The sequence below is a fragment of the Mustela nigripes genome, unplaced genomic scaffold (assembly GCF_022355385.1).
Source record: "Mustela nigripes isolate SB6536 unplaced genomic scaffold, MUSNIG.SB6536 HiC_scaffold_148, whole genome shotgun sequence".
Classification (NCBI taxonomy): Eukaryota; Metazoa; Chordata; class Mammalia; order Carnivora; family Mustelidae; genus Mustela; species Mustela nigripes.
In genome coordinates this window covers 6,938,282-6,961,807 of record NW_026739562.1, presented here as the reverse complement: position 1 = coordinate 6,961,807, position 23,526 = coordinate 6,938,282, and the positions used below count along the sequence as shown (strand labels likewise).

At 59.3% G+C, this 23,526-nt stretch overlaps 2 protein-coding genes across 8 annotated transcripts in view; one reads left to right on the top strand and one right to left on the bottom strand.

Annotated features, from left to right (window-relative positions):
- The first annotated feature begins 723 nt into the window (after positions 1-723).
- LOC132008467 (tumor protein p53-inducible protein 11) lies at positions 724-17,190 on the top strand. Of its 2 annotated transcripts, none has more exons than XM_059387119.1 (8): positions 724-1,009; positions 10,984-11,057; positions 11,808-11,967; positions 12,570-12,628; positions 12,866-12,914; positions 13,279-13,375; positions 14,362-14,463; positions 14,981-17,190. In XM_059387119.1, exons 3-8 carry the CDS (start codon positions 11,839-11,841, stop codon positions 15,112-15,114), a joined length of 570 nt encoding a protein of 189 aa, XP_059243102.1. In that variant the 5' UTR covers positions 724-1,009; positions 10,984-11,057; positions 11,808-11,838; the 3' UTR covers positions 15,115-17,190. The 2 variants fall into 2 exon arrangements, with proteins under 2 accessions (XP_059243102.1, XP_059243103.1); XM_059387120.1 differs by lacking the exon at positions 724-1,009 and adding an exon at positions 1,524-1,693.
- A 4-nt stretch (positions 17,191-17,194) lies between these two features.
- The window catches only part of LOC132008465 (tetraspanin-18), a 178,025-nt gene continuing 171,693 nt past the window's right edge, over positions 17,195-23,526 (bottom strand). For 5 of the 6 annotated variants that reach the window (XM_059387113.1, XM_059387116.1, XM_059387114.1 and 2 more), the window contains 2 exons: positions 22,563-22,646; positions 17,195-20,494 (listed from right to left, as the gene is read on the bottom strand). In XM_059387113.1, coding sequence (XP_059243096.1) covers positions 20,447-20,494; positions 22,563-22,646 — 132 coding nt within the window. In that variant the 3' untranslated portion in view covers positions 17,195-20,446. The remainder of the gene's footprint in view (positions 20,495-22,562; positions 22,647-23,526) is intronic. The other variant, XM_059387118.1, reaches the window with a different exon arrangement.

The following is a 23,526-nucleotide window of genomic DNA, read 5'->3' as shown; positions in this document are numbered from 1 at the left end:
CTTTTAGGCTGAGGGGCTCCCAGAGAGCCTCCAGGACCCCCAAGCCACATCCTCCCCCTCCTCCCCCCACAGGATGTGTAGAGATAAAAGGTCTGACAACCATGCCCCCCCACCACGTGTCCAGGAGTCCCAGATAAGATCTTAGTCCCATGACAGTGCAGTTTAGGGCAACATCGTGGAGACCAGATTTTAGGGTGGAGGATGAAGAAAGTGGGTGTGTATGTGGAAGGGGTGGCTGTCCTATGGAAGGGGAGAGAAAGGTGGGTCAAGGCTGGAAGCCCAAATCAAAAGTCCCTGACCATCATCTATAAAATGGGATTAATCATGCCGCTTTCGTAGGTTGTTGTGAGAATCAAATGAGTTAATGCTCGAAACTCCTTGAGCACACGGTGCCTGGCACGGAGCGGGCGCTCAGCAGATGGTGACCATTGTTGTCACTGTGTTCCCTCCACACTTGGGCATCTACCAGCCAAAGCAGTCCCTTCCATTTTAGACACTGGCCTAGGCCCCAGGGGATACCCCGAGGATATTTAAGACAGTGTGGTTTGCCAACCTATGGGGGTGTTGAGAGTCTCACGAAAGGGGCGCAGTCGTCAGAACTTGCCAAGAAAGTCTTCCTGCGCGGTGATTCTCCAGCGCCTTCTCCCGGGGCCTGAGCGCGCCCCCCACAGGCAGTCCCTAAGAAAGCCTCGGCCGGGGAGCCCCGGAGCCCAGTGGCCCCAACCCCTCTCCCCCTCCCCCCGGGCGGCCACCCTCGGGGGCGAGGCAGCCGGCGCGTGGGAGGGGACGGCGCGCCATTGGCTTGCGCGCGGGACCGAGAGGAGGGACCAGCGCGGGCCGCCAGACTCGGGTAAACCCCGGCCGCGCAGGACGCCGCGCGCAGTCCCGCCCGGCCCGGCCCTGCCCTGCCCTGCCCCGCGCGGGCGGCGCGATGTGAGGCTCCCGAGGGCCCGAGCGTCCCCTGGCTCGCCAGCTCCGCGCAGCGCCGGCGCCAGCATGCGCTAGGAACGTAAGTTCTGTTCCCCGCCGCCGCCTCCGAGCCTCGCACGCTCCCCTCCCGCCGCCGGCCGGTGCCTGCGCAGCGCAGCCCAGCCCGGCCCGGCGGGGCTTCTGCCGCCCGCAGGGACCGCGGCAGACCTAGGGACCCCGTGCGCGCCAGCTGGACGCCCCAGGACCTCTTGACCCCGGCGGATAATGCCGGGAATCCAGGGGTCGCCTCCCGCCCCGCCCCCCCAAAAGGCGCAGCCCCGGAGCCCCTTCGGTTACCTCCCTTGGCGGTCTCCACTCGCACCGCCCCTCCCTCTGCCTCGGTTTCCCTTTCTACCCCGTCTTTCTCCCTTCGGTGTCTCCTCCCTGTTGGACTGTTGATTTCCCCCCCTGCCTCCCCCTCAGCTTCGGAGCACGAGAGAAAGAGCCAAGAGCAGTTTCTGTCTCCCTGGGGTCTGACTGTTGTCCCCGCGCTCGGTTCTCTGTCCCCTCCCCCCACATCGCCATTGTTCCCCGGTCCGAGGAGTGCGCGGCACAAACTTGCGAGTGCCCCTCCTTCTGCCTTCGCCCCCGCAGAGCCGCGGACCGCGGTGGCGGAGTTCCCGCTGGCAGGACCTACTGGTTCGGCGGGCTGTGGGGGCGTCCGGCAGCCCGGAGCTCCCCGCCTGGAGTCCCCCAGCTCTCAGGCCCGGGTCTCAGAAAGTGGGTGAGTGCCTGGAGCTAGGAGATAAAGGACACAGTGGCGGAAGAAGAAGCCAGACTGGGAGAGACCCTGGTCTCCGGGCCTGCGAGGGAAGGAGGGATTGGGGGTGGGGGGAGGCAGAAACCGTGGCCGCGCCTAAGACCCAGTTGTTGGGTGGGAGGGTCCGGGAAGCACAGGTGGAGACGGACGCTCCCCAGTCTCCCCTAAGTCGCGCGCTCAGCGGGAAGGGGGCAGTGTGGGGCCATCGGCTTGGCTCTCGGTGGGCTGGGGGGTCCCTGCCAGGAGCAAAATAGTCGCATCCACCTCGGGGCGGGGTGTGTGGGGGTGTCTATCGAGGAAACGCCGGAACCCTGCGCGCATCCCGGGCGCGCCCCACAGGGTCCGGCGCTTGCGTTGCGTCCCCTTGCCCCGCCTGCCCCGCCCTCCCCGCCCCCACCCAGTGCCCGGCTCCCGCCGCCCCCACGCGGCCTCAGGGGAGCGGGTTTCTTCTCTGGAGCAAGGTGGGCGGGGGCAGGAGTGGCCCGAGGCCGGGAACTCGGGGCTCCTCTGGAGCCCAGCGCGGACGACCAGTGCCACCTCGGTTTCCCACCATCGCCCCGCGCTTTCTGGTTGATTTCCTTCAAACTTTCCCTGGTGGGGCCGTCCTGCTAGGAGAAGGCATCACGGCCACAGGGATGCCCACCCCAACTGGGCGGCCTCTTGGACCTAAACCTCTGGTGGCCCGTGCAGAGGGGGTCAGGACCCTCTGCAGACCCTCTCTTCCTGCGAGCTAGAGATCCCAGGGACACAGAGTGGAATGGGGTGGGAGGTGCTGGTGGAGCGCCAGGAAGGAACACTGTCCATTCCTTAGCGGAAGCCTCACACTAGCCCCACACTCAGCCCAGGAAGAGGGAAAGTTTTTCTTGTTGGTTGTTAGGACATAAGGAACTGTATATTCACCAGGTCTCTGTTTTCCTGTCTACAGAATGGGCTGCCTGGTCCCGGAGGTCCCCTCTGGCTCCATTAGCTGGAAGCAAGCTGCCCTGACCTCTCTTTTTCTGCCCACACGCTGTAGGTTTAATCAGTCCTTATAAATTTGGGGTGGAGGGCTGAGGCCCAACCAAAGGCCTTCGCCCATGTCTGGCTGTCAACACCTGTTGGATGCCTGCCTCCAGGCTCCAGCTGAAGCTTCTCCAACTCTGTACTTTGCTGCCTTCTCTCTCCCCAAATCTGAGGATAGGCCCCCACCAGCTCTGGAGAAAGGGCCTGCCCCTCACTGTGTGAGGGTAAGAGAGGGATGAAATTAGCAGTGACCTCTGATATACATAGTTCAAGACTCTTCTTTACTTTCACTGATTGAGCAAATTGTGGGCCCTATACCAAAGGTGGTTTAGTGAACCGAGTGCTGGACAGTTCTGGGCACTGGGAGACAGTTGAGAACAAAACAAAGACTCTTTCCCTCATGGAGCTGACACTTAAAAGGTAGAAGGACAAATAATAAAGTAAATTATTTAGTGTATTGGGAGGTGAGGTGGGGGAGTTGACTGTCTGGAGTACTGATGCCAGGGGTGGGGTTTCCATTTTATTTATTTAGTTTTTTTTTTTAAGATTTTATTTATTTGACACAGAGAGAGAGAGAGAGAGATCACAAGCAGGCAGAGAGAGGGAGGAAAGCAGGCTTCCCGCTGAGCAGAGAGCCTGATGCGGGGCTCGCTCCGATGACCCCGAGATCATGACCCAAGTGGAAGGCAGAGGCTTAACCCACTGAGCCACCCAGGTGCCCCGGGGTTTCCATTTAAAACAAGGTGGTTGAGGAGGTCTTCCTGAGGAGGTGACTCTTGATCCAAGGCTTTGAAAGCATGAACTGTGGAGATAGCTTGGGGAAATAAAGATCCTGCAGAGAATGGTCTGTGCAAAGGCCCTGAGGCTGAAATGTGTCCGCCATATTTGAGAAACAGTAAGGAGCCACTGTGATTCTCGTGGAGTGAGGGGGTAGGGCAGAGCTAGGAGGCAAGGCTGACTGAAAAGGGGTGATGCATGCCGCTTTTGCAGTTGAGGGAAGTGGTGCTCAGCAATGACATGTAAGTCACCCCAGGACATGAAGCAGCAGGATGGGGTACCTGAGGTTCTGCCTCCTGGCCCATACTGTTTGCACTTTCTCTGTATCTCAGCTACTCACTGGGAACACCGATTTACATCCCTGCCAGGGTCAGGCCTGGCCAAGTGCCAGTAACGTGGAGGGGAGCCATGCAGTCTTAGTACCTCAAGGGGATCCGCAGCCTTGCCACCCATCCATCAGCCATCTCCCCAGGTTCTCCCTGCCTATCCGTTGTGAGCGCCTTGGGACAATGTCTTTCTCCTGACACGAGTGACCCTTGTTCCCTTCCCATTTCCTTCTTAAGTCCACCCCTTGTAAACACCCCATTCTGCATCCGCATACAACCCTTAGAAAGGGACTGAAGCTGGTATGGTCAAGGGGGAAACTGAGGCAAAGAAGCTGAGTCTCTTAGCCTGAGAATAATACCAACAATGTTATTACTGAGCATTCGCTATAAAACGGTTGCCATTCTTGGTGTTTTTGTGCATCTTCTCATCAGTAGGTGGTAGGTGTGCTTATTACACCCATTTCACAGCTGAAGAAACTGAGGCCCAGAGAAATGGTGTCACTGGCCCAAGGCCATGCAGCGAATAAATGGTAGAGGCAGGATTTAAGCACAGGCCTTTTGAGTCCTGATCTACTCCTTTGACCCTGAGCCAGAGCCCCAAACCCTAGGGGAGATGGTCGGCCCTGGACTGTAGTTCTAGCCCATAGCATCCTCGGAAAAGTACAGGGACCTTTCTGCCTGCCTCTCCCAACCCACCCAGAATTTTAGAGAGAGGTAGGAGGCGCGATGGTTGGGGGTGGGGGGGGGGATGGCGTGTGTCTGCTACCTCCTCACCCCAGCCCTGGCCCCAGGGCAGCCAGAAGTCAGGCTGTCCCCATGGTCATGGCCCCCATGGGATTTGGAAGCACCAGCTGCCTTTGAGAGCCCTGACATGGTCCCTGGGCTGGTGGGGTTGGGGGGACGGGCCCATTCCCGGTTGAAAAGAATAGAAATTCCCCTTGTGCTCACCCTCTGCGTCAGCAGGGATAGGGAAAAGCCCCCCCCCCCCCCCCCCCCCCTGAAGGGGGACAGCTGCTGGTCAGGGGGCTGGATTCCCCCTTTCCCACCACCCTCAGACCCTGGGGTGTGAGGCCCAGGGAGGACCCCTCTTCTGTTCTGTCTGTCTCAGCCTTTCTGGCGTGCAGGCGTGTTTACTTTCAGTCCCTGAAGCTCTGGAGATGTTTATTTGTGATGAAAAGTTTGGGCTTCCCTCTGCCATTCTGGCAATTAGGCACCTTCAAAAGAAAGAGAACAGTAGATAAATCCTGTGTGTCCCCGGGGGCAGCCAGGCAGCTGGAGCTAGGGCCTCGTGTCCTGTTGGTGTGTGGATTTCAAAGCCACATTGTTGAACGTGATGGAGACCACACTCTCAGTTTTTCTTAGATGAGGCGACTGAGTCCCAGAGTAGGGCCCTGGTTTTGCCGTGGTGGTAGACAGACTCTCTGGGGACCTCAGCTGTCCTGTCTCCCCACTGGGCACCATGCCAGCTTCCGTGTACCTGGACATTCTTGGAAATGGGACATGGAGTGCCTTCTTTTTCTTGAGTCGGGGTTTTGTCTCAGGGACCAGGTCTGTCCCCACAGCGGGATTCAGGTCCTGCCCCCTCCTCTCCACTGCCAGGGCTTGCCTGCTGCCCTGCCCCGCCCTTCACATCCACCCTGAGCCCCAGGGGTGGGGGGTGGGAGGTGGGGTGAGGCAGGTGATGGATGATGCTGGCAGGGCTCGTGGTCTGCTGGAGAGGCAAGGCTGACTCAGGCGGGCTCAGCCTTTAGAATAAGTCTGCTCTCGAGGGACACACCGCCAGGAAGCTCTGTGGCGTGTAGCCTCGCCTTGGTTTGGTGCTGTCGCCCCGAGACCCATGTGACCAGACCCGCACCTGGGGGCCACTGCGATGACGTCAGTCATGACGCCAGTCACGCATTAGTGAAGCAAGCCCCCTTTGTGTCCTGTGACTTCCTAGCTTGGCTGTAATTCTGCCCCAGCCTCGTAAGTCAGGCAGCGTGACCCACATTTATAGCACAGGAATGGAGGGTCTTCAGGCTGACTCGCCCCACGGCCTCAGGCTGGTAATGAACGTGGGTCTATCCACGCCCACACCCCTTCAGCACAGCCTTTGAGATGTGAGAGTCACTCTGCCTGAGGGCTCAGGCTCGCGGGTTCTGGGTTGGAGGTCTTTGGAGGGGCCTCTGGGCCAAGGAGCTGATGGGCCGCCCCAGGAAGGGGCCACGGGGGTGGATGACGGGGCCTCTGGACCCTCTAGCCTCCCTGGGCTCCCTGCTGGCTCTCGCTCCTTGCCTCCGCTCCTCACTCCTCTCGCTGCCCCCTTTCCTCGTTGCCCTGTCCCACACCCGGTTTCCAGCTATTTTACACCACCGTGATAAGAGAACAATGGGTCTCCCTGCAGCCCTTCCCTGGTCCTGCTGGGGTCACAGGGCCTTAACCCAAGGGATCCTAGACCCCAGGAAGGAAGGAGTTCAGATGCTGGCAACCTGCCAGGGGCTTTCAAGAGGCCGATGTGATGAGGAAGATGGCTTAGGGCTTAGTTCTTCCTAGAGGTCAGGTTTACCAAAGAGCACCCCAGCGCCTGCACACACACACACACACACACACACACACACACACACACACACACGGGCTTCTCTCAGGATGTTATTTACAGCGTAGTTAACTCGCTCCCAGTGTCAGCTCTGAGAAGCTTGAGTAAGTCCCTCGGGCCTTAGTTTCTTCCTCTGTAGAGTGGGGGTGACAACACAGCCATTCTCACAGGGTTGTTGTGGGGGCTGCCGTGAATCCCTGGTCTGGAAGTACTTGTTCCCTGCCTCCAGCCCTCGGACAGATGCTCTCGGGGGCAGTGTCTACCGGATGGGGAGGGATGGTGTGGGGGGCATGGTCCCTCCAACAAAGGGTCTTATTGGAAAAGGAAGTCGTTCTTGGCTGTGACGCTCAATGCAGCAGCGACTCCCCCCTGCATCACCGGGAGGCTTGGCAGCTGGTGGGTGTGCAGGGCCTCGGGCCCCCTTCCTCCGCCTCCACCCTCCCCCCACCCCCCCACTGCTGGTCAGGTTTTTAAGTCAGCCCTCATGGGCACAGTCTCCATGCCTGATGGTTTCTATGGAAACCAGGCTTCCTGGGAAGGCTGTAGTGGGGTGGGGAGAGGTCCTTTAGGACCAGCAGGGGAACCGTGCTCCTGCCCCACCCGACCTCCTGCCCTGGCAGGGCCTAGGCAGCCTGTCGCATAAGCAAGGACAGCAAGGAGTCTGCAGGAGGGGCCAGGCCCCTTGACTGCCCTTGCTCAGCGCCTCGTCACAGCCCTGTGAGCTAAAAACGAGTACCGTGGTTTCCACCAAGGCAGAAATGGAAGCTCAGAGTGGTTAGGAAACTTTTTGAGGTTACAGACAAGAGAAAAACTTGAAGTTTGAGCCCACGTTTGCCTAATCATTGAGTATATGCCCCCCTGTTCTCCCCTGACACCCACACCCCTGGTAAGCCTCTCTGTTCCTGGCCTCTTGTCTAGTCATGACCCCTCTGTCTTGCTGCCATGGGGGAGCTCTTTGGGAATGTTCTTCCTGGGCTCAGATGTCCCTGTACTTGATGAGAGGGCAGGTAGGGGCATGTGGGGGGGCAGTGCTGCAGGGAGTCAGACCTTGGCCAGCACCGGGGAGGGGCACTCTCCACCCCTTCCCCAACTCATGACTTGGTGACAGGTATTTGGTGAGCTCCTCACACGCCGGGAAGTGTCCCAGACTCTGTGAGCAAGACCTACAGAAAGCCTGGCCCTGGGATGCTGGCCTTCTAGTGATGGCCACAGCGTTTTGCGGAGGGGGCATGGCGATGTCTCACCACACTGTCCCCGCCCCCGAGTCCTGACCCCCACATTTCCTGGGCACTCTATGGGCCAGACCCTTTGCCAAGACCATCTGTACCTACTCTCCTATGCCTTCAGCATTCTAGACCCACGGATCCGAGGCCACGGGCCAGGAGGAGAGGTCAGATTTGAAGCCAGCCCGCCTGATTGCAAAGCCCCTTTCCTGCCTGTGCCTGCCACTGGCTCCTATGTGGCTCTCTCTGGGCCTCAGCTTTCTGCCTCGTCCAGTGTGGGTTTGGAGCCGAGCCTCCACTTGGGCCCTGCCCCGTCTGAGTGTGATCCCCAGTGTTCTGGGTGGGTCCCACTGCTCCCTATGGCCCAGATGTCACTCACTGGCCCGTGCTGACTGAGCACCCCCCACCCCATCCTGTGTGCAGAGATGCGGAGGGAAGATTCTTGGGCCACACAGCAGCCCTGCCTTCAGATCACGGGGTCTCTAGGAGTCAGGTGCCTGTGACAGGACTAAGGATATGGCCTGGCAGTGGGCCGTGGCCGTCCCCAGGAAGACCCAGAGAGTCCAGGGGAGGGAGAGAGAGGCTGTGTCCCGGGAAGGCCCCTGAAGAACAAGGATGGTCGAGACCGGGAACAGAGCTCCAGGAGGACCTTCCTGGCTGGGCAGTGGTTTTAGAACTGTAACAGCTCTGAAGAAGGACAGGGACTTGCTGGCTTTATTGGGAATCAAGGTGAGAGAGGCCGGCCAGGAGCAGAATGTAGAAGGTCATGAACTTGGGCTCTGGGAGCTGCAGCTACATTGTCCTGGTTCCTTGCTTGGCAGGTTCTCCTCCACCCTCCCCTGCCCTTAGCCTCTGGCAGCCTGGCCTGGGGGAGGGGTGAAGCCCCGAGGGCCCTCCAGAGGGCAGCTGGAAAGGAAGCCACAGCCCTATCAGGCAGGCTTTTTCCATTGTGCACCGCTGAATGGCTGAATGAAGAAAGGGAAGTAGGAGTGGGGGGAAGCAGGTGGGGCACCCCAGGTGTTCCCTCTCCTTAGCCTCCAGCACTTGTGCAGAGAGAGTGTTCTCATTAACCCCATTTCCCAGGGGCAGACACTGAGTCTGGGAGAGCTGCGAGGAGCAGCCCGAAGCCCTGCGGCTGGTAAGAGGGCAGACTCAGGACCTCAACCGCACCTCTGGTCCAGTTGCGGTGCAGGGAGCGGAGCGGGGGAGGTGCCCTCTGTCTCCACTTAGGTTAGAATGAGGCCGGCCTGAAAACACCTGTGGAGCGGGAAGGGGAAGAAAGTTCCAGGACAGATCGGAGGGGGCCGTGTATGTGGGTTGCCTTGAGGGGCCTGGCAGGTGCGTAGGGTACTGCAGCGGCCGCCCTAGGCTTCCCAGGCAAAGCCTGGTGCTGTGGGTGAAGAAGAGACAGAACTCAGTGCTCAGAGTGGTTAGCTGTGCTGAGACAGGTGCTGGGGATCATACTCCCTGGGGATTCCACTCTCCTCGGGAGGCCTGCCCTTTGGGGGTGATAAGCTCCTTGTTGGGGGCTGGGCTCCGTAGGAGACCACAGTGGGCCCCACCAGCCCAAGTTCCTGATGGAGGTGCCTGTGGATAAAGACTGTCCCTCCTAAGAGTCTTGCCGGTGTCCGATGGAGCCCAGGATGCTACAGTCCCGTTGCCGTACCCTGTCCCTGGAGGCCGGCACTGCCAACCCCCAGAGCCCTTGCTTTGCAGATTGAGGCTTGCAGTGAAGAAGGGAGTATCCAGTGTGTGTTGGTGTGGAGGGCTCTTTGGGCAGAGGAAGGCAGCTGATGCTTTGAGCAGGGGTCCCTGAGACAGCCTGGGATCTGGTGGGCTTGATCCAAGTGCCACCTTATGCTGCGGGATGGAGATCTATGCGTAACTGTCAAACTCCGGAAACAACCCAGATGTCCTCCAGTGAGTGACTGGATAACCAACGGGTCCATCTACTTTGTGGAATATTACTCTGCCTTAAAGAGGGCCGGACAGGGGAAGGCGCCCAGCAGCCCCGATGAGCCCCTAGCGTTAGGTGGAATGCAAGAAGCCGGTCTCAAATGGTTCTAGTCTGTATGAGTCTATTTATAGAACGTGTTTGAAAAAACAGAGCCGAAGCTAGAGGGACGGCCCACAGATCAGTGGCGGCGAGGGGCGAGGGGGGAGGGGGGGGAGAGGGCCAAGGCAGGTGTCCCAAAGCGCCGTTGGTCGTTCTCTGCATCTCTACACTGGCTAAAAGTCTTGTAACTGCAAAACAGCAAAAAAATGTTGGTTCTGCAGTATGTAAATGAAAAAGATGAAAGGCCAGAGGGGAGGCCGGAAAAGGAAGGGGGGCGAGGGCCGGGCTCCCCGGTGCTTTCTTGGCTGAGGGCAGCAAGGCCCGGCGGCTCCCAGCTGTGGCTGGCCAGCTCTCATGGGCCATCTGGAACTGGTCCACTGGGCGGCGGGAGGGACGCCGGGCTTGTTGTTGCCTCTCTGGAGTCACAAGAAGTTGTGGGAAGTGCTGAGGCATGGGGACAATGCCTGTTCCCCTGGGGAACAGTGTGGTTAAACCCTGCATTCTCCTGTGGGGCTGGTCACCCCCGCCCCCATCAAATGGCCTTGGGCATTGGAACTGCCTTCATCACCACCACCGGCCACCTCCGTGGCCCCGGTGGTGTGTGGGGAGGGGACCGCATAGCGACCCCTGCTTCATAGATGAGAAACTGAGGCCTGGGGGCTGAACATCACTCAGCGGAGACCCCCGAGACTGATCTGTGTGGTCAGTTTCAAACTGGAGCTGCTTAGCTACTCCCAGGCCTTACCCAAGTCTAAAACCACATTTCCCAGGCCCCCTACAGCTTGGTTCTATGCCCTGGGGTTTGTTTGGGTGCTTTGTTTTGTGTTAAGACACTGGGAGGCTAGAAAACCAGAGGGGACCTGAGGCCATCTCTGCCTCTGGCAGCCCTGATCCAGGACTTGGAGGCTGAGACTTGGTTGGGGCCACACACCACTAAGGTGGCAGGGTGACTGCGACCAAGGTCCGGCAGGCCCAGCAGAGGGACGCGTGATTTCTGAGCCTTGTCTGTAAGTGAGGGTAGTGTTCCGGCCTTCCGGGAGGGTGGCTGTGGGCTTCTATAGAATGAGGTGCCAGGGATGGAGTGCCGTGGGGGGTACTGGAGTGACTCAGCCCGTCTCTGTTGGACTTCGTTGAGCTTGGTTTCCTCCTCTCTGGAATGGGTGTAAATAGTTCCCATCGCCTGCCAGGGATAGGGGGTGGGGGTGCTATGAATAGAGGAGCCCAGGGCCACCCCTGGGCCAGGTTTTGGAAGCCTTTGGCTCACTGGGGTCAACATTTTTGTCTCCTTCACATAGGTTTTGTGCTGATTGAAGGTGAGGACCAGCAGTCAACTCATCTCTGTGTCTCCCAGCCCAGTGCCAGGCACACAGTAGGTGCTCAAGTCCCAGCCCGAGGTGGAGCTGGGGGGTGGCTGGGAGGTGGGGATTGTGGGGGATCATGAGCAGACCTGGGGTAGGGAAGAGGCCGGTGGTGGGTGTCCCTGACAGGAAGGGGCCCAGAACTTTTGCCAGCGCGCCAGGCCATCCTTCCTCTGGCTCCGTTGGGCTCTGGAGACTTTCAGACCTGGCAGGTTTGAAGGGGGTTGTCTGCGTGACAGGGAGGGAGGGCTTGTTGGGCAGAGAGATGATCTGGGAAAAAATTCAGTGTGGTGCCTGGACCCCAGGCTTTGGGCAGATCTGCCCTCTTCTGGCAAGACCGGCCCGGACTCCTCGTTGCCCCCATCTCCCAGGAACCTTTGGATGTGGTCTCCTCTGGGGCCTGAATGCCTTTCCTGGGCCCACACCCTCCTCTAGGGCCTTCTGTAAGGCTCCACCCCACCTGATTACTCAGGGTGTGCCGTGTCCATGGAGGCCAGATGGGCTCACACAGCTGGAACGGCTTTCGGGACATGCTCGCCCACCCATTTTATAGATGAGGAAGCTGAGGCCAGGGAGGGGAGAGACTTCCCCTCACAGCCAGCTGGTTAGAGAGCTAAATACCAAGCCTGGGCCCCCCAGAGTTCCAGCTGCTGCCCCAGGCTGACAGGGGACGTCTCCGCAGGCCCAGGGGTCAGGTCTGGCTGCCTCTGAGGTCTGGAAGCTGGACAGGACCTGTGGCTGAGGCAGGTGTCTCCCCTCAGCCCCTCTGCAGACACCAGCCTCCAGGGCAAGATGGCGACCAAGCAGCCCCCTCCTCTCATGAAGAAGCACAGCCAGACGGACCTCGTGAGCCGTCTGAAGACCCGCAAGATCCTCGGCGTGGGCGGGGAGGATGACGACGGGGAGGTGCACCGCTCCAAGGTGGGCTGAGGGGTCCGAAGCCGTCCTCACCCTGCAGTCCGCCTCTGAGCCCCCATCTGGGGAGGCGGGTCCAGCCTGCCATTCGGGAGAAGAGCAGACGCGGTCTGTGAAGCTGTGGGAACCCCGGGACTTGGCTCATTATTTTTTTTCTAGGAACTTCATGGAGATATCAGGGGAATAATGACGAAAAGAAAGATCATTAGAATGAATTTCATGCTTACTGTGTGCCCATTGCTGCGCCTGTTGGTTTATAAATCTGATTTAATCTGGCTAGTCCTGGGAGATAGTTATGAACCCATTTTATCGATAAGGAAACTGAGGCTCAGAGAGGTCAAGGACATGTGCGAGGCCACCCCAGGCAGGGGCACAGCCAGGCTTTAAGCCCGTGTCCAGCTGAACCCTGAGCTTTTATTCCTACCACCATATTTTCAGTTTCCTGTAAGCTCTGGTGTCAAGAACAGGCAGAGGGAGGGGGCCTCAGTGTGACCCTCCCAGCCTGGGTGACACTTTGGCTAAGTGGAAGTACCCAGGTGGGTCCCAGGGGGGCTCAGGGAAGGGAGTGAATGGGCTGGGGGTGCCCCTGACCCCCTCTTTGTCCACAGATCAGCCAGGTCTTGGGTAACGAAATCAAGTTTGCCGTTCGGGAGCCTCTGGGGCTGAGGTGAGCGTCCAGGGTGCATTTGGGTGGGTGCCTGGCTATGGGGTGGGGTGCTGCGTGAGGCCCCGCCTCGTCAGTTTCATCCCTGTCTCCCCATGCCCGTGACTCCATCTCATCTCATTCCCTCTCTCTAAAGCCAGCCATCGCTGGACATCTGGCTGGGGAGGAGAGGGTCCCCTGGGCCCTGCGGGTGGCAGTGAGGGGGGCCTGGCTGTGACTTTTCTCTCCACATGTCCCCAGGGTTTGGCAGTTTGCTTCCGCTGTGCTGTTCTCCGGCATTGCCATCATGGTGAGCCCCCACCCCCGCCCTCACCCCTGGCCCTGGGACCCGGCTCTGGGCCTCTTCTGGAGGTTCATTCCCCGTCCTGGGGCCCCTGCTGCCTCTCCCCCAAGGCCAGCATGCTAAGGCCCTACCTGTCAGGGCTCTCTAGCCCCCTCCCGAGTCCCAGTCCTTCCCACCTGAACCCTGCCTGTTCTGGAGCATCCTAGATCCCAGGACCCATGTTCCTGACTCTGTGCCTCTGGGAACCTAGAGCCTTCTGTCCTGGCACGGGGGTGTGGGGGAGAGTCAAGGCGCTTCAGCCTGGCTTCCGGGGGGAAAGATGTCCAGGAGACATTCCAACTTTCCCCTGAACTGCCCACCCTGTCCACAGGCTCTGGCCTTCCCTGACCAGCTCTATGATGCCGTCTTCGACGGAGCCCAGGTGACCAGCAAGACCCCCATCCGTCTCTACGGCGGGGCTCTCCTCAGTGAGTGTTGCTGGGGCAGATGTGAAGGGCAGCTGGGGCCCCACAGAGACTGAGAGGAGCCGGGGAAGCCTATCTTGGTGGGAAGGGGTGGGGGGCTCCCCTCCCCTTCTCAGCACACACCAACCCCCTTCAGCCCATGAGTCTAGCTCTGCTGGGTGTGTGCTGCCATCTTGTGGCCACTGCTGCAATGTACCCAGTGCACGGGGTGGCGTCTTTGACATCATCTGGGCAAAGGCTTCCTGAGGGCTTACTCCCTAGTGCACCTCCCCTCATCAATCATCAGGGTGCAGAGATGAATGAGGTCCTGGCCCTGCCCTCCAGGACCTTGCCGCCTAGAGGAGGAGACAAAATCAACACAGTGCAAAACCTCTCCCACTCTTGGGTCTCTCCCGTGAACCATCCTGTTTCCTTTCTGATTTGAGTCACACATGGTGCCTGGTAGGAAGCTGAATTACAGCTTTTAAGGCCTCATCCAGGTAGCATTTCCCCCTCCTCTCTGAAACATTATATGGCTTCCTTTTGCCTGCAGAATAAAGGCCCAGTCCTGTCACTTGGCTTTTGGGGTGGTCTGTGGTGTGGATCCAGTCTCCCTTTCCAGCCCTCCCTCCCTCAGATCCCACAGTGGGCCCCAACTCCAGCCCCATCTCATGATGCCCAGCCCCCCCCCCCCATGTCGGTAGGCCATGCCTCTGTAGATGCAGTGTCCCCGACCTTGTGCTGATGGCACTAATATCCATCCCCCAAGTGTCTGCCCAGGTACCAGGGGTGGGGGGCAGGGCCTGGCAGCAACTGGGATACCTTTAAGCCCTTCACTCAGGCAGTGGGAGACCTAGGGTTATAAGGTTAAGCTGGATGATGGATGAGTTTTCATTTGGGGAGTGTGAGTAGGGATGGAGGATGTGGAAGTCTGGGATCCTGTCCTGGCTTTGAGGGGGTGGGTGGCTCAAGCTGCCTGCCCCCAGCCTGCTCTTTGCCCTTGACCGCAGGCATCTCCCTGATCATGTGGAACGCTCTCTACACGGCCGAGAAGGTTATCATCCGGTGGACTCTGCTCACCGAAGCCTGTTACTTCGGGGTCCAGTTCTTGGGTGAGTCCCAAGGTGGACAGAGAAATGGGGAGACGGATGGGGTGGGGGATATGGGCAGGGCCGCTTGGCCCCTGGCTCTCCAGCTCCCACGACTTGGCTTCCAGGAGGGGATGGAAATCTGAGGGGGAGGGGCGCACATGGCCGTGTTTACCCGTATGTGTGCACCCCTGTGCTCACACACCTGAGACGTACCTGTACCTTTTTGAACACACACACCCACATACATACACACACACATACATATGTCCACAGCTTCCCACACGCACGTGCACCTGCAGCTTTCCATAACCCATCACTCCCTTGTGTACCCAGCATAGGTGTGACAGCGCACACCCAGTGTGGCCCATGTGCTCCCTCTCACCCCAGCATCTGTCCCGCAGGGGACTTGGGACCAGATGTGTTCTTGAGGCCCGGCAGCTGGCAGGAGACCCCAGCGCAGCAGGTTATTCTGTGTTGGGAGTTGTGACACACACCCCTCCTCTGACCTCTGTCCCTTCCCGGTCTTTCTCTCTCGCAGTGGTCACCGCCACGCTAGCTGAGACAGGCCTCGTGTCCCTGGGGATCCTGCTGCTCCTGGCCAGTCGTCTCCTTTTTGTCGCCATCAGTGTTTACTACTATTACCAAGTTGGCCGAAAACCCAAGAAAGTCTAGCCCGTTGCTGGGCTAGGGGGTCCCCGTGGGGCAGGGAGACCCTGCCTGGGGCCTCGGTTTCCCTCTGGCTCCTGGAAGGCAGGAAGGACCCTGCCCTGCACCAGGCCTGCCCTAGGCAGGTGGGGCCGCTCGCCTTCCTTTCCTGCTGGGCACCCCCACATGCTGTGATCTCCTGGACTTTCAGGCTGAGGGAGGGACAAGGCCTCGGCACCTCTGCCCTTTGCCCCACACAGCAGCACCTCCCTTTTTTTTTGGCTCTCTTGGCCTCCAGATCCCGTGGATAGACACTGACCGAAGAGCTTGAGTCATGGGTGTTGGGCTAAAGAGCGGATTCTGGCCCTTCTGCCAGGACACCCTTCTTTTGTTTGGGAGGGGTGCCCAGCGTCCCTGTCTTCCCCGCACCCCCCACCCCCACTCTAGTGCCCACACAGCTGAACGTGGCTTCTGTGTATGCCTCGAAGAGCTGGCCACTCAACCCTGCGCCCGTCCTCCTCGGTGTGGGCCCTCCCCACCCATGGGAGCTGCCGGCCATCCCTCCGCACACATCCCTGCCCTTCCCACCGCCCCACTGCGGGGCTGACAGGCAGGGACCCCTGAGAGACCGGCCACCTGCAGCTAGAGCCCTTGCCCAGCCCCAGCCCGGCCACCACGGGCTCTGTGCTAGGGCCTTGCTCTAGGCTGCTGGAGGCACTCAGGAGTCCCCTCCCTCCAACTGGCCTGGGTCCAGAGGCCCCCAGCAGCCTCCCCGCAGGCCGGCCCCGGCAGTGGGCATTAAGGACCCCGTGGAGGCTCCCGTGAGTGACGGGGTTTGGAGAGGAGGAAGAGAGAGAAGCAGCAGCAGCATCTCCTGGTCCCTTGCTGTGTCCTTCAGGGTCTGAGGTGCGCTTGGCTCAGCCCCTCACCTACCCTCAGCCTCTCCCCGGGGTGCTGCCCCCGAGACCCGGCGAGCTGGGACTGGGTGTCCTTCCAACTCAGCAGGGAAACGAAACAAATATTTCCACAGGCCGCGCTCATGTCCCCCACCCCAAGTGCCCCGGAGGAGGCTGACCGGCGGCTCCCTCAGAGCCGAAGACCCTCCTGTCCTGCCCCCGGCCCACCCCGCCCCCATGTGCGTGCCCCTGTTGTCTGTCACTTCCCCTGCGCTCCTTCCCTCTGGGACACAAGTGCGTTCACTGGGCATGGTGGCCCTCGTGTTCTGGTGACAGCGTGGACAAAGGCAGCCCAGGGCCCCACACTTGCTTCTCCTCTTGGAATCCAGTGTCTTGGGTGGTGCAAGGCAGCTGGTGGGCAGGGGATGGCCCAGCTCTGGCTGCCGCCGGCTGCACCTGTGCCCGGGAACCTGGCTGTGCCCGCAGCCACGCATCTGGTCCCTGGCACAGCTGCGGGGCTGCTGCAGGTCCACAGCTGAGGGTCAAGGCCAGGCCGCTGGTGACCAGCTGAGCAGAAGGGAGAGGCTGGGCTCTTCCCTGACCTCCGTCTCCTGCCTCTGTCGCGTGGTCCGCTACTCAGAACCCAGCTGCTTGCTCACGAGCCCTGGCCAGGCAGGGCACCCACTGCCCCCTGGCCACACTCTTGTCCTCAGTCCGACCCCAGCCTTTTAAGGCCTGTCTCATCCTTTGACGGCGGATGGGTGGTTTGTCCTCGTCTCCAGTGGGCATGATGGATCGGTGTCCCCGGGGTCGATGGCAGGGAGGTAGAAAGTTCCAGCTTAACTGTGGGGCTCTGGGGGCTGTGCTGGCCTCACCCCCACAACCCCCCCTCTCCCCGCTGGGGTGCACCGGGGCAGGCTGGAGGGCCGAGCTCAGCCTTGCCCCTTGGGGTTTGGTCAGGAGGGCCTGCTGGGATGGCTTGTGCTGCTGGCTTAGACATCAGAGCTGGGCCCAGGGGGAGGGAGCCTGGCAAACAGCCAGTGGTCTGGGGACATGGGGGGTGTGGGGGGCACTAAGCAAGGAGCCATTACTGGGATGGGGGCAGTGACAATGGGGAGGGGGACCCACACATCTGAGGAAACCCAGGGTGGGCCCGTGCTCCACCCTGAAGGTTTGTGGAGACACCCCCCCCCCCCCCCCCCCCCCCCTGGCCCCCCCCGCCCCCCCCCGGCCAAGCTCCCGCCTCTGCCTCTCCCACCCCGCCCAAGCAAGACCACCTTTCTTCACAGTCACTATTTATTCTTCGTTCCTTCTTTTTGTAAGAAACGGTCACAAAAACCAGTGCAAAACCATCAGTGTGGGTGTCCTGTTTTATATTACAAAAAACTCCTCTTGATATAGAATATAAAAAGGGGGGGGGATCACAGGAAATAAACATGATAAATTAGCGAGGAACATTTACAGTTTTCAAAATAGACTTTCGACCTAGGACCCATGAGGGAAAGGGAAGAGGGGGCTTCTGGGAGATGGGGTGCTGGGGCCTCGGCTGGTTTGGGGTCTCCGGTCTGGGCCCCTTAGGCATGGAAGAATGAGAGGGACAAGAGAGCCTCCGAAGCCCTCAGACGGCTTCTGTTTCCCAAGACGCACGCGCTCTGGAGCAGAAGCCTGGCTTTCAGGCCAGGCTGTGTGTGTGTGTGTGACCAACAGTGGGCCTCTGCAGCTCGGCTGGAGGAGGTCTCCTTAGAGAGGTATCCCCACCCCCACGGCCCCGTGGCCCTGCAGCCAGACCACCGCAAGGAACACCTGTCCTCGACAAGTGCTGAGTCTGTATATGAACCGGCCCAGTTAGATCGAAGTGCCTGGGAAGGGGGCAAGCCTGGACTGGGACTGGGCTCTGTCCTTCGCACCTCGGACCGTCTGCGAGGCAGCCTTGCAGACGGTCACGGCTGGAGACTGCTCGCTCTCCCTTTCCAGCCCCTGTGTGGGCAGTGGCGGACTCGGTGCTCCGTGGTACCTTTCTGGAAAACTCTGGGGGATGACGCTCACCATTCGCCCTTGAACCTGCCTCAGCCTGATGTTCCTCTGGGATCTATTCTGCCTCCCACGGACCTTCCCGGGGCCGACAAGAGGTGGGAAGAATGGACATGACTGGAGATGGGAAGGGAGTGCATGCCAGAGGCCAGGCCCTTCTTATCTTGAAGGTCCCAGATTCTCCTGGCTGGTAGGGGACTAGAGGGGACCAGGAAGCCTGAGATGCCCCCAGACTAGAGCCACACAGCTGCCCCACAAGACCCTGAGTCCAGCCAAGCCAGCTGTTGTTACTTTTGCTAAGCTCAGACCAGCCCTTTGCCTCTGCCAGGAAGCTGGAGCTGAGCATGTGGGCGGGGGTGTGGGTCTAGAGAGGAGCCAAGTCCAAGGCCCTGCTCGTGCTGGGCTGGGCTACCCGCTAGCTGCAGGGGGCTCTGGGGAGTTCATGGCCACACATCTGGAGTTCCAGGGATAATATGGAAAGCCCCTGCTTGGAGACCAGGAGCAGGGCCTGGGACTGGGGGACGGGGGCAGCATAAGGATGGGATGGGGAAGGGGAGAGACGGGGAGGAGGTTAAACCCGATCTTTACAGCAGGCACAGAGCTCAGGGCTGCATCTGTAAAGGGGGCTAGTGGCAGAGCCAGGAGGCATGGGGCTCCAGGCACAGCCCTGCCTCTCTTAGGGGCTGGGAGGCTGGAAGCGGACACAGGGTCTGGGATCCAGAATAGGTTCTCCCCAAATACTGAAGAGGGACTGTTGGGGAGGACAGCTCTGTGTTGCCCCTCCCACTGCCATGCCATCACTAATCAAGCCTTGATTGTCTGGCCAACACCACTGATCAGGATGATGCTGTCCTTCCCCCCTCCCCCAACCGTCCCCAAACCTCCCATCCTCTGAATAAGCCTGGCAGGCAATCCTGATTCACTGGGGTGGAGGGATCTTGCGATACAGTTGCCGACACTGGTCTAGAATGCACAGCCTGTGTTTGAGGGTCTGTGGGTGCTGTGTGGGTGTGGGTCTAGGGGAAAACACCTCCCTACCTCAGCCTGGAAGAAACACTCAGAAGTGTGCTAGGGCCCATGAAGGGACAAGAAGCCATTTGGCAGCAGAAATGAGGTGTCTTGGAGCTCTTTAGCCTGGAGAAAATGGGGTTGGGGGAGGCACTGTGTGGCCTTAACACTTTGGGGAGTGAGGGCAAGTGGAATGCCACAGATGGAAGCAGAGAAAAACAGAGAACTCTCATGTGCACTGAGCTGATGCTAAGAAGTCAAAGCAGTCCAAAGACAAGTCTGTCTCAGGAGGTAGAAAGCTCCCCGTCCTCGGAGGTATGCAAGAAGAGGGTGGTGAAGTCTTGGCAGAAATCTTGTGGAAGATATCCAAGTCTCAGTTCTGGGAGGGGAGAGGAGAACCAGATGGTCTTGGGGATTCCTTCCAGCCCTGGGAGTCACAGAGTTGTTGGGGAACAGGGAAAGGGCTGGGCTTGTGGGAAGAGGTGGGCAGTGTAGAAAAGTGACTGTAGTGTGTGTGTGAGAGTTCCGTGTCCCTGGGGGCTTAGAAGGAAGTATGGGGAGGTGGGAAGGGAGCAGGGAGGACAGTCCAGAATTTTCTTAGCTGTGGAGCTGGTAAGTTCTTGACCAGCTTGCTTTCTCTCTCCTGGGGAAGCCAGGATGCTGAGGCCAGGGAGGGGTGTGAGCAGCAGACCTGCTGGGACCTACAGAGCCCTGGAAGGTGCAACAGGCAGCCAAGGGACCACTGGGTTCTTGTTCAGAATTGTCATGCATATGCTGTGTGACTGAATGAAAAATGGCCCCTCTCTGGGCTTTCTGGATTATGTGATCCAACAGATGAGGGAAGCAGGGACTCTGCCAGCTAGGCCACACTTGGATCCAGTGTCTGCAGCCCATTCTTGACCCCAGCCCGAGGCAGGGACAACGCCATCAGAGGACCAGAGGTTGAACGTAGGTTCCGAGTTCTTAAGGACAAGGCGACCGAGTCTCCTTGGGGCTCTGGGGGGCTTTGTCGACCTCTGAGAGCTGCGTTTGTCTTTTGTTGGCTAGATCTGCACTTTCTTGGCACCTGGAGCTGAGGAGAAGGCCCAGGCCTGCGACTGCCAGAGGCTGGTGGGACCGAGGAGGGAACCTGGCCCTGGGGTTCCTTTGGTCTCTAGTGCAGACAGCTTCCTGGGGTTCAGGCGCCAGGCCCCTGAAAAGAGCCCATGGCACCCACCCGGAGACCAGGCAGGGTCTAACAATCGTAGTTTCATCTTCATTTTCTTGTTAAAAAAATAGCTATTTTCCTCTGCCCCTTCTCCTGCCCACTTATGGTGATCTCACCTCCTCCCCTGGGGCCAAGGGGGCAGGGGCTCGGGGTAGGGGAGGGCGTCGGGGGCTGGGCAGTGGTGGTGGGTGAGGCTTCAGGCTCCAGGCCACGCCCTCTACTGGATGCCCCGGAAGAGACACATGGCAAAGATCATGGCGAAAAGCTGCAGAAGTAGAAGTTGGCTTGTCAGGCTGGGCTTCCAGCCTGGCACGCGGCTGTCCCCTCCCAAGGGGAAGTAACCATCGGCCCAGCAAGGGGGCTCACCCATCAATGGGCACACTCCTGCGGGAGGATCCCTGGGGGCAAGCACCTTTTGCCAGCCACTGGCCCTTGTTGTGCAGCAGAGTCATGGAAAGAAGTGGGCTTTGGACATGGGTTCAAATCTAATTCCTCTATTTGCTAGCAGCAACTTGGGCCAAAGGTGTCCCTGCCCTGAAGCCTGAGAGCTTCCTGTGCGCCCAGCCCAGTCCTAAGTACTTTCTCAGAAATCTTCAACAGAGCAGAGGCAAGACACAGAGAGGTCATGTGACCCACTGAAGGTCACACAGCTGCAAATGGGGGAGCTGGGGGTTGGGTCTATGCTGTGACCCTGCAGCCCATACTCAGAAGTCCCATGCACTCCCCTTTCTAGCTCTCAGGAGCGGGGGAAGATGTAGCCCTTGCCAGAGTTGAGAGCACTATGACCCAACACCGCACTAGGGCCCTGGGTGGGAGGGGGTTGGGGGGTAGGGCAGGCAGAGACCCAGATTCAGGATGCCCCTCTGACTAGAATGGCTGAGGCCCCCACAGGCAGGGGTCTTCTTGCGAGTAGCAGAAGGGACAATCCCCAGACCACAGACTCAGGGCCAGATTTCTGGTTGGGGAAGCGGCGTGGGCAAAGGTGAGGCTGGGACAGCGATACAGAAAAAGTCCCTTTTTGGGAGCAGATTCCTGTCTCCCTTCGGGGTGCAGCTAGGCTTGTGGGCCGGGGGTGAGGACAGCAGATCAAGAATACAGACATTGTCTAACAAGACTCTAGGACAGCCTGGCCAGGCATGGAGTCCCCACCCTCTGCCATCCTTATGACGCCCAGCCGCAACCGCGGCCTGGGAACAGAGTAGTAGTACCATTTTGCAGAGGAGTCCTCTAAAGCTCAGAGGCCCCTCTGGGGAGAGGCAGAGCTGGGAGCCATCCCCAAAAAGCCCATGTCCTTCCCCAGCGGGACACATGCCTGCGATTCCCGCAGTCCCAGCAGATTTATCTGTTCCTTGTTCATTGTGTCCCCCTGCCCTATGAGAGACCTGCTTTACCTGGAACGATGCTGGCATACAGTAGGGGCTCAATCTATGCTTGCTGAATGAATGAATAAATGACCCCTCCTCCCCCACATCCCTGGTAGTCTCCACAAAACTGCTCCACCCAGGGCTGGAGGACGCCCTGAGAAGCTGAGCAAAGTGACATTTCTGGTGAGGGGCATTCTGGACACCTACTCTCCCCCCTCCCCCCACCTGCCTAAGGAGGCACAGGGAGGCTGTGGCTCGGGCTGCCTGACTTTGTTTCCCCGCCCGCCCAGGCCTGGCTGAGGCCCAGGAGTGGTCTTTCCTGGAGATGGTCAATGCCAAGTCCAGGAGCTGGCGGGAGAAGGGAGGGGCAGCTCCGTCTGTTGGTGGAAGTGCCACCTCGTGGCGGTGGTCAGACTCTGCAGACTCTGCAGCCGCCTCCCTTTCATTCAGAGCTGGGAGTCACCACTGCCCCTGGCCAGGACTGGGGTGAAAGGGGTTCATTAAGACTGCCCTTGTGAGGTCTCAAGGCCCCAGAGGCCCTGAGCCTCCCACAGAGAAAGGGTCTGATCTGGACGCACAAGCCGCAGCCCCTCCCACAAGGCAGCAGTGTTGATTCTCGTTAAAGGGTTCACTCTGGACCTTGGGGGAGGCTTAGCCAGAGAGGAACAGGGACGGGATGGGGGGTGCAGCGGGCAGTGGGAGGAAGACTGTGGGATGACTCTCAGAGCCTGCCAACTCACTGCTGGAGGCTTGCTTAGATGAGCCCAGAGTCCAACAGTGACTCAGGCAACAGACAGACTCAGCTGGGCTTCCCACACCACAGTCCCTGCAGTGGGGGACCCATTGGGTCCTGGATTTAGGATGTGGAGACTGAGGTGGGCTGGGAAATGCAGGTTACAGGGGATCTCCCCGAGACCCTGTGTGTGCCTTGCTTTTGGGGAGCCAGAGAAATGGGGGGCTTTTACTTACCTCAATGGCCAGCACCCCTATGGCGAGGGCTCCAGCCAGGTAGACGTAGGTTTCAAAAGTGTTGAGGATCACTGTGTAACAGCCCTGGGAAGGAAGGACCAGAAGAGAGGCCATAACTGGAGACAGTCTGGGGTCAGGGGCCAGCATCAGGACTGAAGTATGAAGCCTGGGAACTAGCCTGGGGCCCCAAAACTGGGGCAGCAGTAGGCTTACCCTGTCAAACCCCTATTGGCACCATTGGGTGGGCCTCCCCCAAGGTCCAGAGCCCATCACTCCAGGCCCCTCTAAGCGGATGGATTCCTGTGCTATTACTGATCTCTCAAGCAGTGCTGGGGATACACACACAGAGACAGAGGTGGATATAGACACATGGAGAGAGTGGGAGTGGCCATTTTGTTGCCCTCACCTTGAGCCAGTCTTGCCCTGCTCACTGTGCTCCTGCCCTACTGGCCTTCCTCTGTTGGTTCCTGGAGCACCCCATGTTCTTTCCCACCCCAGGGCCTTTGCACATGCTGCTCTTGTTCTCTGGCTGGAATGCTTTTCCCATGCCAGGAAAATGAGGATGTAGCACTTTATGTGGACAGTTACAGCAGCCCCCACACTTACAACCTGCCAGGGAGCACGTGGGGGAGCACTGGGGATAAAGGAGAGAAATGTGATGCTGTGCGGAGACAGGGCTTAAGATCACCCAGAGAGATGGGGAATATGGATGGTTTCCTATTTGTGGTCACCCCTCTGGCCTGGACTCAAGCTCTAGCAAGGTCATCATCTACTGGGAGACCCCCTGATTCGTTTCCAGCAGGAGAACAAACATATCCCTGACCTGCCCAGGTGACCATCTTGACCCAGGGAAGGCTGAGAAGAGCCGGAGAAACTGCTCTGGCGGGTTTGACTCTGAGTATTCATCATGGGTCACCTTCTTGAGGGATTTCCTTATTTGTGCTCATTAGAGGTCAATAGTAAA

What these genes read in the sequence shown, in the direction of transcription:
- LOC132008467 (XM_059387119.1), top strand. Translation starts at nt 11,839, where the DNA reads ATGGCGACCAAGCAGCCCCCTCCTCTCATGAAGAAGCACAGCCAGACG. An exon ending in CGGGAGCCTCTGGGGCTGAG is followed by an intron (nt 12,629 to 12,865) that starts GTGAGCGTCCAG and finishes ACATGTCCCCAG; the next exon opens with GGTTTGGCAGTTTGCTTCCG. An exon ending in CTTCGGGGTCCAGTTCTTGG is followed by an intron (nt 14,464 to 14,980) that starts GTGAGTCCCAAG and finishes TCTCTCTCGCAG; the next exon opens with TGGTCACCGCCACGCTAGCT.